The sequence below is a fragment of the Aulonocara sp. 'chitande type north' Nkhata Bay genome, linkage group LG18, assembly GCF_057382095.1.
Source record: "Aulonocara sp. 'chitande type north' Nkhata Bay isolate Kocher_YH1m ecotype deep benthic linkage group LG18, A_spYH_male_GT1.1, whole genome shotgun sequence".
NCBI lineage: Eukaryota > Metazoa > Chordata > Actinopteri > Cichliformes > Cichlidae > Aulonocara > Aulonocara sp. 'chitande type north' Nkhata Bay.
Window position 1 is genome coordinate 12,308,206 of NC_141361.1, and position 15,113 is coordinate 12,323,318.

General features: G+C 41.3%; 1 protein-coding gene across 6 annotated transcripts in view; it reads right to left on the reverse strand.

The window, feature by feature from the left end:
* LOC147308103 (receptor-type tyrosine-protein phosphatase mu) overlaps window positions 1-11,372 on the reverse strand; it is a 166,545-nt gene extending 155,173 nt beyond the window's left edge. For all 6 annotated transcript variants that reach the window (XM_086273368.1, XM_086273367.1, XM_086273366.1 and 3 more), the window contains exon 1: window positions 10,988-11,372. In XM_086273368.1, the coding sequence (XP_086129494.1) occupies window positions 10,988-11,060 (73 nt within the window). In that variant the 5' untranslated portion in view covers window positions 11,061-11,372. The remainder of the gene's footprint in view (window positions 1-10,987) is intronic.
* Window positions 11,373-15,113: the final 3,741 nt, after the last annotated feature.

Sequence of the window (15,113 nt, forward strand, 5' to 3'; positions counted from 1 at the left end):
CAAAATCTTTCTTTGTAAAATTTCTCTACAAGCGATGTTCAAAACCATTTCCCCATTGTGAATATTGTTCCTTTCAGAGATCTGGAAATAGCAAGAGAGAAATCCTCACATAGCCTTGGGATTTGCTCAAAGTCTTAGTAGAGAAGGGAAAAGATAAAATTTTTGGTAAATGTTAGTTTCCTCAGTGGGCATAATACATTCACCCAACAGACAAATATTCACACTGTGTTTCTTTTGGTTGTATCGCTTGAAGCTGTAATGTACAGAAACAGACAATCTACAGTAAAATCCTAAACTGAACAATTAAAATCATTTCACTTTAATATGATGGTTTCTTAACATTATAATAAACATGTCCCCCTAATTATTTTCTAAGTCTAGTGCTATTCATGACACCGAGGCAGTCGGATTGATGATAACGTTGCTGAAAAACCAACTCAAGCTTGAGGCTTTCCGCATTAATTATTACTCCTTCTTTTGCTCCAATACCAGTAAGTCTCCGAGACGTCGCACTCACTGAATTTATCCTCCCGGCCGGCAGCATACTATCATTACAATCAACTTGTCAGATTTTCACCGGTTTGTTTATTCAGATGTGCATTATTCCAAAAACATGTGTTTTCAACTTTGTTTCCGTTTGCAATGCGAAGCTTCCCCCACACTTCTAATGACTCCGGTGCCCTGTAATTTCTTTAGCGTGGCAAACTCTGATTACAGGGTGGGAGTCAAGCTTCGAGCCAAGCATCATCTTTTCCAGTTATTGTTTTGTGTTTGCTCCGTCTTTAACACGGGCCCTGCAGCTGTGTGTCTCAATAGTCGTGTCGATGAAGCAGTATTTAACACCAAAATGACTTAGTACAACAGTTTGCTGCAGTGCAGCCATGGGCTACTGATTTCCAGTGAATTATTTGTTAAGGCATGTCGGCATATTAAACAAGGAAAGTGCAAGAAATGTAGCTGTCATCAGTCACGCTGCCCTTAACCAAGCCGTCCCGAGAACAGCAATTAATACACTTCACTCACATCAGATTTTTACATTGGAGGTTTGCCCCTTGCTTAAAAACAAAAATTGCAGCTGACAGTAGAGGAAAAAAATGAAAAACACAACGAGGATATCTGATAATTCCAGTTCCACAAAGCTCAGGGGCATACAGGGGTCATTCACACAATCATCCTCATTTCCTGATGTTTGAGCAAGAGACAGCAGTACATCTTTTCCAGCTGTTTATTCTCACTCATTCTTTGCTCTTTTGAAGCCACAGACAATCCCCCCCCCCACCACCACCACCAACCCCCTCTGGCCCTGACAGCTCCAGTGTGACCACCCTGCGTGGTGTAGAGCGTACAGTAATGCCATTAAACTTTCCCCTGGGGAATCGGTCAAGCGAAGACTTGAGCTTCAGGCCAATACAAAGAGACCCATTTGAAAAGGAGCCAAGCCCAGCCTGAGAAGGTCAGAGGGTTGTTTACAGAACAACAGTCTCTTATCGGCTGTACGCTTCCCTGAGGAGTCTCCACCGCAAACAGATAACAGCCTCCAAATAGGCGCCAGAGTGTGACCGATAGGAGTATAATCAGGTACATTCTGCTTTGGGAGGAAGAAGTGGAGGATAAGGGTGGATAATAGTGTACTTGACTGTTAGTGGTGCGATGATATGCTAGAGGGGTGTCTCTGCAAGTAGGTAAATAGAAGTTTAATTTTGCTACAGGTCTCCCTTCAGAACCCCATAAAAATATATGCAGTGTGGTTTTTTTCTTATTTTTTCCTCCACAAGCTAATACCCTTATTCAACCGTAGCCTACCAACAAGGCCAAATTTATCCTCAGGGATCGCTTCATTATTGAACAGTTAAATGGTCAATAGGCTGAGCCAAGGCAGCTTTTAGCACAAGGGCAAATAGACATTGTAAAAGCCAATGCAAATAACTGGCACTCAAACAAGGCCTAATGCATTAATGACTGCATGACGTGCGCTAATGTGATAGCAACAGATTCAGACTGACAGTAATGGAGAATTTTGCCCCTGGTTATACTCATAAGGCCCAGACGGGGAATGGAGGAGGAGGAGGGATATACACCTGCCTACTGCCTGAGCCTTGACAGAATCCTAATAAATAAAAGGAGACAAGGTGAAACAGCAGTAGCAGCATCCCGTCCTCCTCCCACTGCCATCACCTACACTACCACCACGAGTGCGAGCAGCAGCAGCCTACACAGACAGCTTTTTGGCATGAAACGGAGTCTCCTCCAAGTTAGCAAGAGCACTTTCCCATGAAGGAGGCAACTTGAGTTATTCATGAAATTACAGAAGAAACTTTGCACATTCTCCACGACGTGACTGCAGCAGCAAAGCAGGAGCGGCGGGCGCTTTATCTGGCAAACGTGAAATTAAGCTTCAGGCTTTGGGTCAAGGCCGCACGCTCACCTGAGCCAAATATCAAAGCGAGCGCTATCAGAATCAATTTCGATTCACATAATAACCCCCGGGTTATAGGCGACAATGCTGATTGAACAGCGGATTTTGAAGATAGGTGAAGGATGAGCCCGGGTTGAGGTCAATTCAATTTGAGCGTAGAACCGCTTGCACCTGACTGCCAGTCATTTGTCACAGACAGACTGGAATCTCACAACACAAGGAGCCAACTTTCTGTTTTGAAGATAATGAGTAAAAGTGAGCTGACGCCCTGTGTGCGCGTGCAGAGAAAAAAGGCCTAATGATCAATTGAGCAGCCACACTGTAATGTCCTGATTTAAAATGCTTCTCCTACTCCTCCCTCATTCCCCTCCTCCATCCCGTCACCATTAATAACAATTGAGACCCTTAGAGCATTAATTAGTGAAGATTTCCAGAGTGCCTGGATTCTCCGAGCCACCTACAACGAATGCAGACTTTTGTAAACATGATCCGCTGCATAGTAAGTTGTTGTTTTTCCTGCAAGGATTTTCTTTTCTTTAAAGACATGGTGATGAGATCACAGAATTGTTCGAGCATCCCTAACACACAAACACACACTCTCTCACAAATACTCGCCCCTCTGCCTCTCACTCTCTCTTCATTAGGCAGCCCCTGTGTTGGCCTGTGTGCGATTCATTAGCTTTTATCCTCTTCATTTGAAGAAGGAGCTGTGTATAATTAGAGCATCTCTGTTTGTCCGGCATCCTTCACACAGTTACATCTCAAGGCATTATCATTCCGCTGCAGAGCTCCCAGATAACATTGCCACATCAGTCGCCTCGAGAATGAACTTCAAACTATTAGTGCCTCTCAAGAATGTAAATAAAATCACTTGCAAATCAACAGCTAATCATTGAGTGTGGAGTGGTACTCCAGGGATATGATGAACCATATTGGTAGACTTTGCGATCCAAGATTTTAAACCATTTCTTTTGACTCAAAGGGCTCATTCCCATACTTACAGTGCAGTGTTTGTTGTTGTGCTGGCTGCATACTCCAATGGTTTAACCTCAAACTCTTTTTTTTTTTTTTTTTCCCCCCCCCAGTATGCATCCAGCTTTAATTGGAGCTTTACCCTTCTTTCAAAATGAATATGATCATATCTATCATAGTCTTTTTGTTGCACAGTCATTCAGTGTTCAGACAATGCAGATCCTAAACATACAGCGAAAGCTCCAAGAAAGCTTTTTATGGTTAACAGTGGTATTTTTTGACGAGACACTTAGTCATCCAGCCACCTCACTGAAAACCAACCTGAAGCCAAAACCCACCCACAACATGCTAGAAGTGAATTTAACTGCGATTCAGAAAAAGGCAAAACAAAACAAACAAAAAAAACCCACCACCAAGTGTCTGCTGACATTCGGGGTCTTTGCTTGGAAAGCATTTTATGCCAATTGACATATGATGCCAGAAAAAGCAGAGATGCCTGTCAGGAATTATGTTCAGTCTTTACAAGCTCTCCATTAGGGCAGAAAAGGTATCAAACAGATCCATTATATCTGGTACCAAACAGAATATTGACAATACAGGGAGTGCAGAATTATTAGGCAAATGAGTATTTTGTCCACATCATCCTCTTCATGCATGTTGTCTTACTCCAAGCTGTATAGGCTCGAAAGCCTACTACCAATTAAGCATATTAGGTGATGTGCATCTCTGTAATGAGAAGGGGTGTGGTCTAATGACATCACCCTATATCAGGTGTGCATAATTATTAGGCAACGTCCTTTCCTTTGGCATGGTGGGTCAAAAGAAGGACTTGACAGGCTCAGAAAAGTCAAAAATAGTGAGATATCTTGCAGAGGGATGCAGCAGTCTCAAAATTGCAAAGCTTCTGATGCGTGATCATCGAACAAGCAAGCGTTTCATTCAAAATAGTCAACAGGGTCGCAAGAAGCGTGTGGAAAAACCAAGGCGCAAAATAACTCCCCATGAACTGAGAAAAGTCAAGCGTGCAGCTGCCAAGATGCCACTTGCCACCAGTTTGGCCATATTTCAGAGCTGCAACATCACTGGAGTGCCCAAAAGCACAAGGTGTGCAATACTCAGAGACATGGCCAAGGTAAGAAAGGCTGAAAGACGACCACCACTGAACAAGACACACAAGCTGAAACGTCAAGACTGGGCCAAGAAATATCTCAAGACTGATTTTTCTAAGGTTTTATGGACTGATGAAAGGAGAGTGAGTCTTGATGGGCCAGATGGATGGGCCCGTGGCTGGATTGGTAAAGGGCAGAGAGCTCCAGTCCGACTCAGACGCCAGCAAGGTGGAGGTGGAGTACTGGTTTGGACTGGTATCATCAAAGATGAGCCTTTTCGGGTTGAGGATGGAGTCAAGCTCAACTCCCAGTCCTACTGCCAGTTTCTGGAAGACACCTTCTTCAAGCAGTGGTACAGGAAGAAGTCTGCATCCTTCAAGAAAAACATGATTTTCATGCAGGACAATGCTCCATCACACGCGTCCAAGTACTCCACAGCGTGGCTGGCAAGAAAGGGTATAAAAGAAGAAAAACTAATGACATGGCCTCCTTGTTCACCTGATCTGAACCCCATTGAGAACCTGTGGTCCATCATCAAATGTGAGATTTACAAGGAGGGAAAACAGTACACCTCTCTGAACAGTGTCTGGGAGGCTGTGGTTGCTGCTGCACGCAATGTTGATGGTGAACAGATCAAAACACTGACAGAATCCATGGATGGCAGGCTTTTGAGTGTCCTTGCAAAGAAAGGTGGCTATATTGGTCGCTGATTTGTTTTTGTTTTGTTTTTGAATGTCAGAAATGTATATTTGTGAATGTGGAGATGTTATATTGGTTTCACTGGTAAAAATAAATCATTGAAATGGGTATATATTTGTTTTTTGTTAAGTTGCCTAATAATTATGCACAGTAATAGTCACCTGCACACACAGATATCCCCCTAAAATAGCTAAAACTAAAAACAAACTAAAAACTACTTCCAAAAACATTCAGCTTTGATATTAATGAGTTTTTTGGGTTCATTGAGAACATGGTTGTTGTTCAATAATAAAATTATTCCTCAAAAATACAACTTTCCTAATAATTCTGCACTCCCTGTATACAAGAAACAGATTTTTTCAGGAGGATTTTAAGGATTCGTTGAATCTTTGCTACAGGCAACTTCAAATAAGCCCTCTACTCTGCATTTGGAGGATTTAGTATGACATCACTTTTTTTTTTTTTTTTTAAGTGCATGTTAACTTGTGCTGTTATGACTAATGCACCAAGTGCACCAAATGAGATGAGGACGTCCAAATTGGAGTGTTGTTCTTTGGTCCCTATTCCTAATACTCTCTTCTGCATGTCTTAGGGTGCCTAAATTGGTGTGCATGTGAAATTTATCATAGCTGTATTTACTTATGCCTAAACTTCAGCTGAGAGTCACAAAGTTCAAAATCACAGGTTTTATGTCTAATGGCCTGAAGTATGTTGCCAGTAAAGTTAAAATGTCACCTTTCTAACCCTACTTAACACTCCCAACCTGTACCCAAACTCATTTTAGTTTCAAGATTATTTTCTTTTTACTTAACCAGGAAGTGTCTTGAGGTTAAAATCGCATTTTCGAGAGAGACCTTACCAAGAAAGTACACCAAACGACAATTATAAAATCCTATAACACAAATATACAAGATAAAAAAAACAAAGCAAGTCTGAGTCAACAAGTAACAGAATACAGAGTCCAGCTTATGAATAGCAGTTGCACTCTTCAGTTACACGAGTCCTTATAAGAGCTCTGAACTCTCTCAGGGAGACCAAAACAAAAACCCAAAAGCACAATGACGTGCACCTTTAGTGTGCTCTGAAGATTAGTCTACCAAGTTCAGAAAGAAGCCTGGGTACCCTAAAGAGATGCCATTTAAAGGGGAACAAATCATAGCAGCAGTTTGTAAGTGTTAAGAGTTCGCACAGATCAGAAGGGAGCCAACTCCTTTTGGTTTTCGTACGTAACAACATACTGGTGCTACCGTCTCCTCGGGCTTAATGAAGGCCAAGAAACCAGATTATAAAGTGTGCAGTGCTGCATACTAGAAACATAAAGAACTGTGACACACAGAGTCTAGACAACAAAGTGTCAAAGAGGCAGTACGCATGTAAATAACACCACCATAATCAACAACACAGATTTCCTCATGCATGAGGAAGTATCTGCAATTCAGTTTCCACAGCAGTCACTGCACTTGCACCCCCAGTTAGGTTCACCCTTGGCTCTCCATGCACTGCTATGCATTATCAATGTGTGATGTTAAACACAAGTCGGGAAGTACTTTGTAATGAAATGCTGTTTACTTTTTCAGTGCACTGACGTCGCCTCCTTCAGACACTGATTTTCTAGCATGCCTTCTGGCAAGTTCCAAAGAACAGAGGCTGAATAAGCAAAGCTGAATAATGTGTCAAACTCTGTGCCCTTTCTTCACTTCAGTATTTTGTTATTCTGATAATAGGTCTAATGAGAGTGGCAAGTATTGCATAACCTCCTGTGTACTGCTCACTCCAGGTTTGGCTCTAAAGTCTAGAAATTCTTTGGAGTCCCTGACATTAGACCTTCGCCTTTCTTGCTAATGCATTAGATGGGTTTTGTGCAAGTGTGGGGTTTTTTTGTTTTGTTTTTCTTTTGCACAGTAGTTGGGCTTGATTACTGCATTCTGGTGAGATATGCTGATGTCTATAGCCCAGTAATCTGTGGAGAAAAAAAGACATCAGTAGAAGTTTTGGGGGGGTTACATTTCTTTTTAAGAATAGAACTATTGAATTTTGAATGACTAGCAGCGCAGCAGGATACTATGTAAATAAGGTACTTAAATTCTATACAGAAAACAAAAAAGTATGTTCTATCTAGCAGGAAAAAAAAAAAAAAAATTGAGCATTACTGTCAATCCAGTCACTTTAAATGATGGTCTAAGAATAGTGTCTATATGGCAGCTCTAATATGTGCAATTCTTAAAGTTTCGTTTTTAAAGTGACACATCCTCCCCAATGTCTACCAGCCATGATCAGTCATAAGACAGCTCTGCTGACAAACTCAGCAGACCCTTTTCTGGGAAGTCACACATGTACCCACATTGTTTGAACAGCTTCAGTAAATCCATGTGTTTCTACCGCCTTCATTATCATCATAATAAAAGTGTCTGAAAAGCAAAGTTACAGAAGAATGTAGACACCTCACTTTCTGCTTTGTACTATCATCAATCACCACGCAGCTTTTTTTCCTTTTCTTCTTCTCCCCCTTCTCTCTCGCCTCCTCCAACACTGGTTGAAGCCATCAAATAAAAATAAATAAATTAAAAAAAAAAAAAAAAAAAAAAAAAATCACATGCATATTTAATTTCATTCTCCACTGGCTCACACAAAAGAAACTGCCATCCTTCAGGACACCTTTCAGAAAAGTCTCTATTAAATCTGAGTCAGCTGGAAGAGAGGGAGAGAGAGAGGGGGGGGGGGGGGGGGGGGGGGGGGGGGGAGAAGAAACACTATCTAAATTATTGCCAGACTTCAAATGAAGTGCTGTTTATCTTCTCAAGCAGCCAATGTGTTGTTTTACTCCTTAGTCACAGCTTGGATGGCAATCAGGATCGGTCAACCAGGACGCTATCAGCAGTAGTCACTCTGCGGTGACAAACTACAGCTTTACTCTCCAGGCATAGACATTATTCTCAACACACGGCTCACCCCTATCACAAAACAAGGCAGGTTTTATGGCTGCTGGAAAAGGTGGTAAACATAACAAAGCGCACAGCTCTCTGGAATTTAATGTGCTTGGTCCAGAGACAGAGTATAGATAGCAAAGGCCAGGCCTTCTGGAAAAAAAGCAAAAAAAAAAAAAAAAAAAGCTGTCCTCATAATGTAGAAAACAAAAGCACTAGCCATACCCAACAAGTGATTTATAGTGTTGTTTTTTTTGCTTTCTCTCTGAACCTAGAGCATCCGGTGGGCATTGTGAATGCAACAAGGAGGGAGTAGAAGAAAAGAGCAGTTCATCTCTACTTCTGCTGCTGAGAACAGATGTGCAGGTGCACAAGGAAGGAAGAAGGTGAAAATGATACAGCGGAATTCTGATTATGGATTTTGTTTTGAAATGCTTAAATTAAAAGACTTCCAAAGGGCCGCTCTCTGTGATCGAATTGAGGCTGCACAGTCACGAGGTGCTGATACTGTGCACTGAAGTCGACCGGTGCTCTGGTTACCTCAGTGATCTAATTATCACACGAGCTGTTATCACATACTCCCCATAACAAATGCCTCCCGCCTCATCTTCAGGCTCATATTTAGCCTCTACATCTCCATCCGTGTGTGGCTAATCCGTCACCAAGCCACAGAGAGTAAAATACATCCAATTGATTTCTTCCTGGTTTACATATTTACACACACTCATGCAATTAGGAGCACATTTATTGATGGTTTCAGCACCACTGGGAGACCTGCAGTGCAGCCCACTCCAATAAATCTGCCATTTGTGAGGTTGCCAGCGGGCAAGACTGATAAACCTGACAGAAAAATGGACTGGGAATACTTTGAGCTTCAGGGTAAGCAAGTTCCCAGTCACTAAAATTGACCCACTGTGCTGGTCTTGCTTGATAAAAGCTATTTGTTTATCATAAAATACCTAATAAGACTTCTGCAATTCTCTGAGTAGATCAACATCTCCAGTTTAGAGGAAAAAAAAGCTGCACACAAATACACACATACACAAAATTGACCAAATAAAGTAAATCAGTAGTTATTTGACTGCAAAGTCGTTTTCTTCCATCAAAGTGCTTACACAAACAGTTGTATATCTGAATCCTGATCCATCTGACTTGTTGTCCTCCACTCTTGAGCAGCTTAACGTCATCATCTGGGTATCATATTATATATGTACCATGCTGCCCCCTACAGGCTCTCTGAAAAATGTGTTGTGTGTTGAATCTGCTGAAGTCCAGCATCCAAATATAACTGAAACCACACATCACACAACTTCAGCACACTCACCGATTCAGAGTCAGAACAGTATACACAATCAAAGACATTCAAAGATACAAATCAGACTGTTCCATTTATTTATGAGATTTTTCAAATGCGGCTCTAATTGCAGTGCCAGCATGGAACACTCGCACACTGGACATTCATTGTCCATTCATTGATTGGCATGAATATGGGCTAATGGGCCTTTTCCCGCATAGATAATGCCATTGTGCAGACAGCAAAAATGACCCCTGTTGAGGCTAATTTAGTCTCTGCATGTTAAGTCCCCTTGGGCAACCTATGGTCATTATATTGAAGGTGAAAGACTGCCACATCATTTCAGTAATTCCAATAAATCACATATCTATCTGGTACTAATGCCTGAACTCTTTTTTCCCTTACACAAAGCTTTGAATAGACTTATTGCAGTTGACATTAGCTTAAGAACTGAATGAATGGGATTAATTTGAGGTGGTGTGCAGTTTTTGTACCTATGTGGAAGCTGGAATCACAAACCGGTCAGACAGTAAAATAGCAAATCCGTCAGAATTCAAGATGAACTCCAAATAAAAAATAATTTTAAACAAACAAACACTTTGCACTTAAAAACAGACCGCGTGCAAATGAAAGAGTTCTTAATAACTTAAACTGTTCGTTTCTGCAGCGCATGTCGTTTAGAAAGGAGACGTGTGGCGCGCACAGTGCTGTTAAGTGCAGATCATTTCCTTTAGCGTGTAGGAAAGCAAAGGAACGCACAGAAAACGTGACAAAACTCTCTATATGACCTGCAGTAGAGGTGTATGGACTTTGACGCTATGCACAGAAGTTTAATTGCGCGTATAGGCTGCAAACCGCTAAATGAGCTTGGCAAGAAAGGGTGCTTTACGCACAAACTGTTACCCACAGTAAGTCTTTTGGACACGAAACCGCACATTGTACTGAGTGTGACTTATGTCTAGATGGACACTTTGGCATTTTAATTGAAGTTCACATTAAACTGACGGTCAAACGACCACAGAAGGTCTCGTTTAGCTTAACGCTTTGCCGTACCAACAGCGCAAGGTGACACTTGTAGTGCGCGAATCCCTTTGAGGTTAATCACGTTAGACAACAACTTCTCAAGCTCGAGTTAAACACAAACACTGAACTCCTTTAACTTGTGGTTTAGTAAATTCTCCCACCGAATGCAGCGGAGTGGCTCCGTGGCGCACCGGCTCATTGCGCACACAAGCACCGGGGATGGTGAGAACTACTGCATCTATAGAAGTGTTTCCGCTATAAACGGTGACGTTCTGTTTATTGTACAAAAACGGAGTATTTGTGTGCCAAGCTCACTTGTCTGATATAATGCCACTCTCATATAGCATTACTTCCAAGCTCAAGCTTATCCTCGATTTAAAATCGTAAAGACACACAACAGGCTTCAAACTGCAACTAAACTATGACACAAAATAGTGCTTGAACTCATTTTACCCGCATATCAGTTCTACTTCGTGCCCCGGCTGTGGCACAATTAAAGACCAAGCATGTGTTCGGCACCTGAAAAACATTTCCAGGTAATCGTCCTTACCTTTAAAAACTTCCCCTCGAGCGGACAACAGCAGGGTTAATGCAGCAAACAAGCAATTGATAACTTTATCCATGTCGACACCGCCGTCGTCGCGTTAACCCCCAGCCGAGGGGTTAACTGGCAACTCTTCTTTCTTTACTGGAACTTGAATCCTACACCTATACTTTAAGGAGTGGGGAATCTAAAGTCCCTTCGCGTGCTCTTAGCGGAGTGAGTGGAGGCTGTCGCCGACACGGCTGCTCCTTGCCGGCTTGCTCCACACTTGAAGGAGGAATGTGTGAGTGAGTCCTGATTCCTGAATTACGCCTGGATTGAGTGGTCCGGCAGCTCCAGGAGAGCAGCGGCTGTGTGCGCGCTGTCTGGCCAGTAGAGGGCACGTGTGAGTGAGAGGACAGACGAGGATGTCCCCTCCTCTCACCTCCGACTGTGCCTCTTATTGGTTTATTTGGAACAGCTGCGAAGACTGAAGTTAGTTTAGTGTGATACTTTGGGGTAGTTAGCCATGTTAATACTAGCCTGATTTTCTAATTGTTTTTTAATTACTTATTCAAGATAATAGACGGACTGATGGATAAATATGTTATATTTAATAACACAGCTAAATACTGACACGATAAGACCTTTGTCAAAAACTAACCTTGAACATTTTATAAGCAGAATATTGGAAACAAAGTCATATGTCACATATGTCACACCGTTTTCCCACAGAAATATGTATAGAATATATTAAATCAGTCGGTTATCAGATACAATGAAGTTACCCTACAATTATAACTTCTAATTAGGCCTCTTGTGGCTAGGATGTTATAACAGAATGCCCTTCTATCTGTGATCTGTAAGAAAGACTGTTGCATTCGTGTGATTTAAAGCCATTTTTATGGAGAATGTTCATAAAATTAGACACGCAGTAAGGTTGGTGAAGCAGTGTCTTTAAGCTGAAAAACGAGTAAAATAAGTGGAAGTGAATCATAAAATAATTCACTTCCACCCAGCACTCCTTTTTTTTTTTTTAAAGTTCTTTGACATTTGAACGTCTCTATTTCCAGAACAACTAGGCAAATGTCATTTGCTGATGAACGTCATGATGTGATTAAACTTTTCATAAGTGTAGTGAGATGTTTTTACCTGCATAAATATGGAATATTTAGTCCATCCCCATACATATTATATATGCTCAATGCTTCCTATCATACTGCAGACATGCTGGTTGCAGAACATGTGCAAACTTAGTTGGGACTACAACAAACCAATCCTCACAGAAGGCATGTTGAACTTGACACCTTAATGCATTCATTTATTATAACTTCTCCCATCTAGACTCTCATCACAGTTCACCTTGTGTGTCCTTTTTGACCAAATGCATCGATCCTGTTAGAGCAAAGCTGACATTCAAAAAGCGCTCCATTATTTGACCAGGAAAACCACGGCTGCTCCGTCGCCCACATTTTTCCAGCTTCGATGAATCAGTAGTGATGCTCTGTTTTAATATATGCAAATATTTGTTTAAAATTAGATTTATCCGAGACAGCAAGTACAAACAACCCTGGGATATTTCCCCTGCTATATCAAACAGTGGGATGAAGATCAGCTAATGACGAAGTCAACCAATGTCATCCCCTTATTGTTTTTGCATGCATAAACACACATGGCCATTTCACTTGTACCAGCAGTTTTCACGGCTAATTAAAATGCAGCCAGATTGACATGGATCTACATTTAGTTTCAAAATGACCCCCTGCTGTCAAGGATATATGGTTCCAGTTGTTGTTTTTCTAGGTAAGCACACAAACAATGGCTGAAGCATTTCATAGAAATGCCACATGTCTCTTTGTGGTGTTTTGGTATTGTTTTGGCTGTAACAGTTATGCCGCCAGGAATGCATGATTACCAGCAGAGCCGTCATGGGAATATGTGAGAATGTGAAGTCCTGTGATTGGATAGAGGAGAGAATGGATAACATCATTGTTTGTGCTTACACATGCACGGCGTGAGCGTGAGTCTGAGTGGGTTTGTGCGTCTTCGAGGGGTGTGTTGCAGTGGTTCACCACAGACACAGTCTTATGTCGTGTTCAACAAATATATCCCATCCCACTTCAGTGGCTTCTTTTGTCTGAGCTATCCCTACAGCTGTAACAAACTAAAACTGAGTAACACCACCAGCCAGGTCCCAAATGTGTCTGTTAAATAATGCTTCCATTACTTTTATCTATTTCAATCATTTATCCATTTTTTGCCTTTATCTCAGTACCTTTAACTGCATTATTTAAAGAGCTGAGAAGTTGTTTTAGCTCGATTTGATCCTTTTTAATAAAGCTTTTTATGCTTTTCACTTTTTTATTATAATCAGGTTTTTTAAAGTCACACTTCACACTTGAATTTTTTATTTGATATTTTATCGTTCACCTTTTATTTTATTTCCTACCTGTGATCTCGTCTACATCGGTTTATCTCTGTTTTGATATCTCCTGTTTGTTTAAGTGCTTATAAAGAAATTTGAATTACACTTGACTAACTATGACCAACCTGTTATCGACATTCACTGGTACTCTGTTCCAGCGTTACCTCTGACTAGACACGTACACATTTCTTAGTCAGATCAGTTTTCTTACACTAAATCGGTTCATAGTCAGCATCACACTTTTTGAGCAGTGAAACACATTCGAGTTCATCACTAAAAATCCTGTACCTGGTTGCATGCCTGTTTTTTCCCGTAACCTTTCGCAATCTTTCTTTCATCACACTCTCAAATCAAGACACAAAAAGCTGTGATATTGCACTGATTGAAGGATGGAAATGCCTCCGAAATTGATGCCAGACCAGGTTCCCTTTGATTCTATGTTTAGGCCTCATAGACTGCTGTCATATGACAGTAACTCAGTGCTGCTGATTTCTGAACAACATGCTGAGTTACCAAGTAGGTGATATTGGCATTTTGTCATGGATAGCCACCTGTTGTCCTTCCTCTAATCTATTCTCCTTCACATCTCTTCCTGCAGGGACAGTTTACACCAGCTGAATATAAGAATGATGAGCTAAATGACACTTTGTAATTGACATAAGTGGCAGTCTAATGCGTTGTCAATAAATGCCAATCACCTCACCCCATGTGAGGGCACTCAGTATGACTGAATAAATCTTAGAACTTAAACTGCACACTAAAGAAAGACTTACTAAGTCTCTCCTCATGTGGCTGCCAGACAACAGTGGTTTTGTCATTTAATTCCCCCGCGATTATCCCGTGCCGTGATTGTCAAAAGCTCAATACGAGATTGATTAGCTGTCCTTCACTGTGGGAAGTCCCTGGCTGCTAGTGATGCTAAACTGTTTTCTGAGCTTTGGCTTATGAATGCAAAACACATTTGAATGAAGACCGCCGGTGTCAGTCTGTGTTCAGTTGTTGTGTCGTGCAGAGTGTCTCATTAAAAAGCAAAGTTATTGGAGCACATAGCAATTAAACAGGATCAGCAAATCCTTTCAAAGCCTGGTAACTATAGTTATGGGTAATCCCTGGTGTACATCTGACCACTAAGTTAGCACCGCTGACTGCACTGAGGTTGATTGCGAAACAGGAAAGGATCGCATTAATTTGTTCTCGTGCTGCTTTCTAGTGTAGTTTTGTGCTTTATTTAACAATACACACGAGGTTACTTGCATTACATCAGTGGAGCCCAGACTTTACTGATGTAAAATAAGACTTTTATCTATTACTTACTGAGGAGAAATGTTTCTATGTATGTTCACTTGATGTTGAATAAGTGACACAAGCAGACAATGCGACAGTATAATGTATTGTCACCGGAATAGTAACAGCAACACACAAAACCTGAATTCAGGTCATCTGACTCACATTAAAGCCATATCTTTATAGGTACTTCATTTGACAGCATGTCCCATGATCACTATCTAGGACAAAGACTTATTCAAGAGGGGTTCATCTATCATGAATGCATGTGTGTGTGTGTGTGTGTGTGTGTGTGTGTGTGTGTGTGTGTGTGTGTGCATTGCTCAGCGAGAGAGAGAGAGAGAGAGAGAAAGAGTGAATCTCTTTGCTATTCCAGCAAACTCTTTGACTGGTGTAGTAACAGGTATATACCAACAGAGGTCGCTTTTCTTTCTTGTCTACTCC